Below are 8,868 nucleotides of genomic sequence, written 5' to 3'. Positions count from 1 at the left end.
CAAGTTTAATGCTAAACAAGTAAACATAGGCGAGGCTTTTTTCCATTAAGTTTGATTCGTTTATACTCGTACAAAACCCGACCCGACCCGACCCGGTAGAAGACCGACCCGACCCGAGGACCCATACATTTACCTTCACTATTTCAATCGATTATGTTATGTATCAAGCATATAAGACCTGGATACGATTCAATTGCTACTCCATTGGATTGACAGATGATTACACAAACAACATGGGGTATTTATAAGGTAAATTTTGTTCATTTATCTTCATGCTAGATTATCATTTTTTTTTAAATTTCAAGTATATGTTGAATTTGGTCCATGATTCTTCATTTTGAATTGATCAGTACAATATGACTTCTCAATTTTTGTGGTTAATTGATCGTTGTAGGCTTGATTTATTGTTAGATTTAGCATGCCCTCCAACTGTTTGATGAAATGTCTTAATGAAAATGTGTGTGATTATTGTTGTTTCCTGATTATTTGATTAACACTTATATATTGAGATGTAATGAACTAATTACTAATATAACTAATTCAATACCGAAACTAATGAAAATTGAAGTTCTTGTAAGATGTAATGAACTAAGTCATTTGGTGCAGATGCTAATTAAGCTATTCATGAAAGAAAACAAACTAGCTTACTCCATAAGGTATGTCTGCCAAGTTACGTCATCACTTTTGTTTTTATAAAATCAGCTTTTTAGAAGATCTAATATGCGATTTGTTACACTGAAGTTGAAAATTATGATCGTTAGCAATTGAATTTTCTATTGATCTAATACAGTATATAAATACAAAGGAAAGATTTTAAGAAAAGTAAGTATTTTAAGTAGTATTAGAACATTATTATAGTTTCATATCAAATTGATACATATGTTGAAGACTTGAAGATGATGTCGATTTCTCAAATTTTACCAACAAGAACGAACGTAACAAACTAACTGTATTGATCGAAGCATGTATTTACATCATTTAAAACCATTATACACAAAATTAATTGAAACAGTTTAATTAATATCTTGTAAAACCAATAGTTGATTACTTTTGCTCTTGAAAGAAGGCTGCTCAAAATCAAACTTTGATTCCAGCAACTGTGTTGTTTTTTGTTGTTGTTGTTGTTGTTGTGTTAATTTATTTTTAGACAGTTATGGCTATTTATTATAATTCACACACATGACATTATTCTTCGTCACATTTATTTTCACTAAAATAAATATATTAATTTATTCGGGTCGGGCCAAAGTATCTTCCAGTCGGTTATTTCTTCCGTCTACTAACTGTAAATATTATTTGTTGGTTGTACGGCGAGAAGGCAGGCTCATGGTGGGAAATTGAAGGTGTTTTTTTTATGAGTTATCAACATCAGATTCAATAATAACAGGTTTCATTTCTATTGCCTTTTCATAACATATGATATGTGATATATCAGAAAATTAATTAATCTAGTAGATTACTGGAATAGTGTTTGGTGTATTCAAGGAGTTAGGGTTTTAAATAAATAAACAATTTGTGCCTTTAACTGACATACTCAATTCGCCAGATATATATTTCTATAATTCCTGACATGTATGGCCGGCCTATTTTCGTGTTAGTTCATTTATAAAACAAACGAACTTCCCGCCGAACGTTCGGTTCGTTTACAGCCCTAACCATCTATATAACTTTATTGCAGGTAGTAAATGTACTCCAACCTCTAGATTCTCAATGATCCTCTTTGCAAGATCCATTGTTGCAAAACGAATAACCATGACCGCCATTTCCCCCGCCTGTGCCGCGTTTAGAACCCTAAAAACCACCGTATCAGACCACTTGGATAATACTGGAACTAGAGGGCTCACAAATGATGATTATTTTGCCACAATTCATCATATTTCCAATATTGTTCGTCGCGACATCTACTTAGAAAGAACTTTGAATAAGATGTGCATTTCTCGTATTGTTAACTCAGAGCTTGTTTATCGTGTCCTTCGTAGCTGCAGCGGTTCGGGTATCGAATCGTTTCGTTTTTTCAATTGGGCCCGCACCCAACACCCGCAATATGAACCCACAACCGTTGAATTTGAAGAGCTTCTTAAAATCTTAGCGAAAACGCGTCATTGGGAAACCATGTGGAAGGTTGCACACCAGATGAAAACCCAAAAACTCCCGATTTCACCGTCTGTGGTTTTGTTTATAATCGAACATTATGGTAAAAACGGTCTGATCGATCAAGCGGTTGAGGTTTTCAACAAATGTAACAACTTCAACTGCCCGCAAACGACTGAAATACACAATGCTTTACTGTTTGCCCTTTGTGAGGTTAAGAATTTTCAAGGGGCGTATGCGTTAATAAGACGAATGATCCGTAAGAACGTGGTTCCTGATAAGAAAACGTACTCGGTTTTAGTCAACGGGTGGTGCTCTGCTGGCAAGATGAAAGAAGCCCAAATGTTTTTAGAAGAAATGAGTCAAAAAGGGTTCAACCCACCGGTTCGCGGTCGGGATCTTTTGATTGACGGGTTGCTAAACGCGGGTTATCTCGAATCAGCAAAAGGGTTAGTTAGGAAAATGACGAAAGAGGGATTTATACCCAATGTGAGTACTTTCAACACGTTAGCGGATGCTATTTGTCAGTCGGGTGAGATTGATTTTTGTATCAGTTTATATCATGATGTATGTAGATTAGGGTTATGTCCTGATATCGAGACGTATAAAATCATGATCGGTGCATCTTCAAAAATTGGTAAATTTGATGAGGCGTTTAGTGTTCTTTATAGGTCGATTGAAGAAGGAAATAAACCGTTTCCGAGTTTATATGCACCGATTCTTAAGGGGCTTTTTAGGAATGGAATGTTTGATGAAGCGGTTAGTTTTTTTAGTGATATGAAAGTTAAGGGACATCCACCAAATAGGCCTATTTATAGTATGATTTTGAAGATGTGTGCGCGTGGAGGTAGGTATGTTGAAGCTGCTAACTATTTGATGGAGATGATTGAGTTTAAATTATCACCGATGTCGCGACATTTTGATATGGTGACTGATGGGTTAAAGAATTGTGGGAAGCATGATATGGCTAAGAGGATAGAGCAGTTGGAAATATCCATGAGGGGTATGTGAGATATGGCAAAAGTCTACTACCTATACAAGACAGACAAGAAACCAGAATTGGTAATCTCGAGTCGGATTGAAAACATTCATTTTTTCGGTCCAAGCTGGTTGATCCCAACTTAAAAGTTTTTACCCTATTTTTTTTAGTGCTTTTCAAATTAATTGATGTTTGTTATGATAGAAAAACATTGGTAGTTAGAAAATAGAGGTGGCAAACTGGGAGGGATGGTTACCAGATTTGGGTTTGAAAGGTTTATTTTTAGTCCAGCTTATGTAAACACTTTTGACCATTTGTATTTATTTTGCCTATTTTTCATATATAATTGATGCATTAGTAATAATTATCAACAAAGAGTTAATTAACAATCCAAATCTTGATTAAAACAGTTTATTTTATTGTATGCATTAAAAAGAAGACTTAAAAGCAATTTTCAACATGTTTTGACCCATTCTCATTCTAGCTTGAGTTCCGGTAACCTTAATCATCTCGATCATATGCAAAACGTACAAGAGATCAAAGTTAGTAACTTGGGTTAGAGGGGGCAATCTGGGTTGAAAAGATCCATTTTTTGCCCGGGTTTTCCGACCCATAAACACATTTTACCCATGAGAGCCTTTGCATCCAGTTTTCTTCTGTTTTAAATAGTCTTAGCAGTTCTGACTCCTGCAATTAAGTTTGGTACTGTTATGGGTCATATTAGGGTAATGCTTAGCAATGGGTCATACTGGGCATGAATGGAAAGAAGCAGAATAATGAAGACAAGAATGGGCGGTTGTATGGTTGAATTTTCTAGCCTACTATCAACACCTGAGTTCGCCAGTAATCCTCCATCCACTTATCTTCTTTGTCGAATCATCTTCATGAATCAGGTTAGGATTTCCTTGAACCATCTTATACTCTCTGATGTTTTTGTACTCGGATCTTATTTGCTTAGGATATATGTTTATATTTATGTAATATTTGTTTCCCAGTTCTTTGTTATCATCTCTAAGGAATTTACAAGTTTGGGTGTTGATGTTCAATTCACTCATTTCTATCTGTTTGCTGGTAATTTGTTTCGTATATTAAACGATTGATCTAGAAATTTGTGAGCACTGCAGTTGTGTATCTTGGTATAGCAGAGCAACTTACACTCAGGGGCGGACCTACATGTTTAGGTACGGGTTCACGGGAACCCACTGAGTTTCGAAAAATTACTATAGCGTCAATATAAAAATGTTCGAGTGAACCCATTAATAAAAGCTGCAGTGAACCCATAAACAAAAATGAAGAACTGGATGAGTGGTAAGCAGCTTTGTTTTCAAGTTGCAGGTTGTGGGTTCGAGCCCCCTAGAATAAATGTCTTTTTGAACTTACTTTCTTTTAAATGCAAACCTTTAAAAACAGATTTGGGCTGCACCACTGTTCTGCAGTTTGTCTCTTACTCACTCATCTTTTTTTTTTTGTATAATCTTTGATTATTTTGACTGCAACTCATCAACTGTTTAAACAACCAACTTGTTCTTATTTCTTTCCGCTAACCTAACAAATCTGTTGAAAAAAAAACCGTAGAGCTTGAAATTGGTTTATCAACAGAAGACTACAATATGGTTAGGTAGTTATTTTGAAAAGTATTTTTCTCTTTTTCATTTTATATTGTTGTATTTCATACAAGCCCGTTAAACCCAAACCATGTAACTAAACACCTAGTAGCGGTTTGATTTGGTTTTAATTTTCCACGGTTTGTTTACGTTTTCGATAACGGTTTGACGTAAAAACCGTCAAAACCGACCGTGAACACCCCTAATGAACCATCCCCGACCCGAACCATCAAACCAACCCGGACTATTAAACGCCTAGTTGTATAAAACTGGAGCATCAGATAAAAGTGAACCCACTGGAAAAAATCCTGGATCCGCCACTGCTTACACTACTAGAAAATAGAGCAATTGCTACCAAAATTTGCTACCGAAAAAAACGGTAGCAAATTTAGCGGCCGATTTAGCAAATTTGCTACCGAAAATACGAGTGGCTAAGCGGTCGGAGTTTTTGCAACCGTTAATTGGCTTTTTGCAACCGTGCTAAGCGGTCGGAGTTTTTGCAACCGGTTGGCGGTCGGAATTTTTGCAACCGTTAGGGCGGTCGGAAAGTTTTTGCAACCTCTAGGCGGTCGGAGTTTTTACAACCGGGTAATAAGCGGTCGGAGTTTTTTAACCTTTTATTTTAAAAAATTGATTTGCGAAGTATGTTATTATTTACTAGCAACCACCTGATTTCACAAAGGCTGGAAAATCCATCTTCATATGCCATATCAGTTTACTTTTTATGTAGAATCCATCTCCATACGTCGATTAACTGGGATTAAGATCTTGAGATGTCAATTGAAGGTAAGTAAAGTATTTTTTGAATTTGTGTAATAAAACAGCAGGTATGCAGATTTTGAAATGATTCTGCAGGTTTGCAGATGTATTACACTAATTTATATATTTTTTTTGTGTTTTTTAGGTGGGAAGACAATCTTGTGAAACTTTGGGAAGCTAGATCTGGAAGAGAATGATATTTAATATTATTATATATGTTCATACTGTTTGGATGTTGCAATTTCGTCTCACTTGGTTATGAATGGGTTTGTAAACGAACCGAACAAAGACAAACGAAGCATGTTTGTGTTCGTTCATTTAAATTTTATCGAACAAAGGACTGAACTCAAAAGTTAAACTACCGGGTTGGTCTTCTTGTTCGTGTTCCTTTAAGAAAATGAGCATATTCATGTTCGTTCGTTAATAGTATAAACGAACGATTCACGAGCATATACGAACGAACATAACTTCAAATAGATGAAAGAACATAACTGAGTGAGCACCAATTAAAAGCTAATAAATCTGCATATCAGGTTTTTTAGTTATGCGATAGAATTTTGCATGGTATAATTATTTATTTGTGTTTATGTCGAATTGAATGCAGGTATCGCGCTATAACAAGCGCATACTATCAAGGCGCTGTAGGTGCGTTGATCGTATACGACATCACACGGCACGTAACATTTGAAAACGTTGAAAGATGGCTTAAAGAGCTTCGGGACCACACAGATCACAACATTGTGATCATGCTCGCGGGGAACAAAGCGGACCTTCGACACCTACGGGCCATTCAAACAGAAGATGCAAAGATGTTTGCAGAGAGAGAGAACAACTTTTTCATGGAAACATCAGCTCTTGAATCGAAAGCGGGCGCTCGATGTCAGTAATGATCCTATGGTACCATCAAAAGGAAAAACAATTGATGTTGGAGGCAAAGATGATGTACCTACTGTCAATAAAAATAATGCAGGGTGCTGCTCTAGCTAATGTTCAAGGTTGAATAACATATGTTTGTACATTTATAAATATGTTTATAAATATGTGAAAGTTAAACAAGCCAAGGTCGAGTCTAGTTGAGCTCGGGCTCAGTTCCATCACCGGTTTACAACACATTTAAGCTATTTATTTGTGGCCCATTGTTAATTGTTTTGTAGATTGAAAAGTTGCATTTGGTTATCAAGGAGCTCGTGAAGGAAAAAGAAGAAGATAAAGAAAGATTAAGTGGTATAATTGCATAGTGGAGAAAGACACAATTTCTAATAGGATGACTAACATTGAAGCTATGTTAAAATCTATGGTTCGATAAGCAATTTCAGTATTTTAAAAACAGTTTATTTTGAATATTTTAAACATGTGCAGTTATGTTTGGATATTAGACACTTTAACATGGGTTATTTTTTGGATGTTTTTTTTTCTTTTTTTTTTGACATGGGAATTCAAAAAAGTAATAGGGTTATTTTTTGGATGTTTTTTTTTATTATTTTTTTGATAAAATTGCTGGACAAACGAAAGTAAAAAATGGTCTGAAACAAAAAATAGTCAGGTATTTGCCACCGCCTGGTGGTTGCAAGATTTGCCACCGCAAGGTGGTTTCAAGATTTGCCACCGCGGCCGTGGTAGCAAGTTTTGCGACGGCTACAACAGTGGTTGCAAAATGTAACAGCAGCTGCAAAGTGGTCGCAACAGAGCAATTGCGACCTGCATTTTTTCAACCGCATTTTCGGTGGCAAAACGGTCGCAACAAGGCAACTGCAACCGTTTTGCGACTGGAAAGGCTGTTGCAATTGCTTGGTTTTCTAGTAGTGTTAGATCCTAACTAAGCATAAAAAAACGTGTCGAACAGAAATTAATCATGCAAGTATGAATTTTTAAGATGGCAGGCAATATTTTTGGATGACTGATCCTAAGCATAAAAAACATGTTATTGAAATTTTGACAGTGTATTTTCTGGTGTAATCTTCACACTGATTATTCACAAAAGATTAAATGAAGAAATTGACTTTTTGAGTTGAACTGTTAAACCCATTTTGATCAAAGCCCATTTTGAGTTGAACACTGATTTTGTATTTGCTATTTTGATCAAAGCCCATTCTGGCTCGTACCCACTTATGTCAAAACCCGTTTACACCCCAACCAAAACGACCCCATTTTATAAACGACTTGTTCTGGCACGTTACCCGTCATACATGACCCCCCTGTTTTGCTGGGCATAACAACAGATTGTTAGCTAATATTATATGTAATTCGTTAAATGACATGCATGCATTTTTTATCCAATTCCGCTGACTTGGAGCAAATATTACCATGTATTTGTTATCATAAATTTACTGGTGTCACAAATCTTTTCTTTTCTGGAAGGAAATGATGCAATCCCATTTGTATCTAATGTTCTAAGTTCGATTCATGCGAGTTGATTTTATGCTGAGTCAGTTTGGGCAGAAAGAATGTAGGATCGTGGTGGCCTGATCGATTTTAAAATTTTGATAACCTAATTGATTTCTTAGAATAATTGCAGTGGAATAATTGCTAGATCAATTTAAGGTTTACTATTACATTGAGTTATCACATGAGCAATACGAATAGATGAACATAGGATTTTCTGAATCAATGCTTAATTTGATAATTAGATCATCGTAGTAACACCACGTTTCGTGTTACAGTTGAAGAATTATTTGATTCCGTAGCTAAACTCTAGTTATGAAGACGGTCAACACTGAGGTAATTTGTTTTTGAATTACACAGTAAGTTCTTATTAGACAGGATCAAATTTGAAAGTTGTTTTAAATTATATTCGAGAAACTTCACTTGTATAAAATGACACATGTGCCCTCCGACGCGTCAAAATATTCTCTTGTAGGAATGTATTTTTTGTTATATCAATACTTGGAGGATGGAAATTATAATGTTTTTGCTGTACTTAATTTGTATTCCCACTTTGGAAACAGATGCTATAAATAGGAGAGAACAAATATTAGATATAGTTGCTACAACAATTAATTTTGGTGTGATAGTTCTTTCAAAATGGCCCATTTTAGTGAAGTCAGAGCCTATCTTGAGCAGAAACCTTATTGACCCAACTTGAATTGATCAATTGTCGAACGACCTTTTTCAATCCGAACCTGGTATGGCAGTATGGCACACAACTGAACTTGTTATGACCCATTACCCGACCTTTCGGTTTGCCATGTAATGGACAACGTTTGGGCCACCATGTGACCCGTTAATTCACTAGTGGGCTGCTTTGTTAATTCTTTATTTGCGTTTTTGGGTTTTTAGTACGTTAAACTATATGTTTTAAGTTCGGTTAGTTTGTGGCCAGTTTTGGTGTTTGTCGAACAGGGCTGTAGGCCACGGTTTGGGTCGCTAAGATCGGTTTGTTTGGGCCGCCGTCAAACACGATAAGGATGGATGGGATAAGTTTGCTTAATTAAAGGG

The 8,868-nt window shown here is 35.9% G+C and overlaps 1 protein-coding gene across 2 annotated transcripts; it reads left to right on the top strand.

Moving 5' to 3' along the window:
- The first annotated feature begins 223 nt into the window (after window positions 1-223).
- LOC143584205 (uncharacterized) lies at window positions 224-3,197 on the top strand. Of its 2 annotated transcripts, none has more exons than XM_077066307.1 (2): window positions 224-249; window positions 1,679-3,197. In XM_077066307.1, the coding sequence occupies exon 2, from the start codon at window positions 1,711-1,713 to the stop codon at window positions 3,100-3,102; it is 1,392 nt and encodes a 463-aa protein (XP_076922422.1). In that variant the 5' UTR covers window positions 224-249; window positions 1,679-1,710; the 3' UTR covers window positions 3,103-3,197. The 2 variants fall into 2 exon arrangements, with proteins under 2 accessions (XP_076922422.1, XP_076922426.1); XM_077066311.1 differs by lacking the exon at window positions 224-249 and adding an exon at window positions 1,316-1,387.
- The last annotated feature ends 5,671 nt before the right edge of the window (window positions 3,198-8,868 follow it).

Source organism: Bidens hawaiensis, unplaced genomic scaffold (assembly GCF_021521415.1).
Source record: "Bidens hawaiensis isolate Kalapana, Puna unplaced genomic scaffold, B.hawaiensis_p1.1 tig00001521_1, whole genome shotgun sequence".
Lineage (NCBI taxonomy): Eukaryota > Viridiplantae > Streptophyta > Magnoliopsida > Asterales > Asteraceae > Bidens > Bidens hawaiensis.
This window is presented reverse-complemented; position numbering and strand designations above follow the sequence as displayed.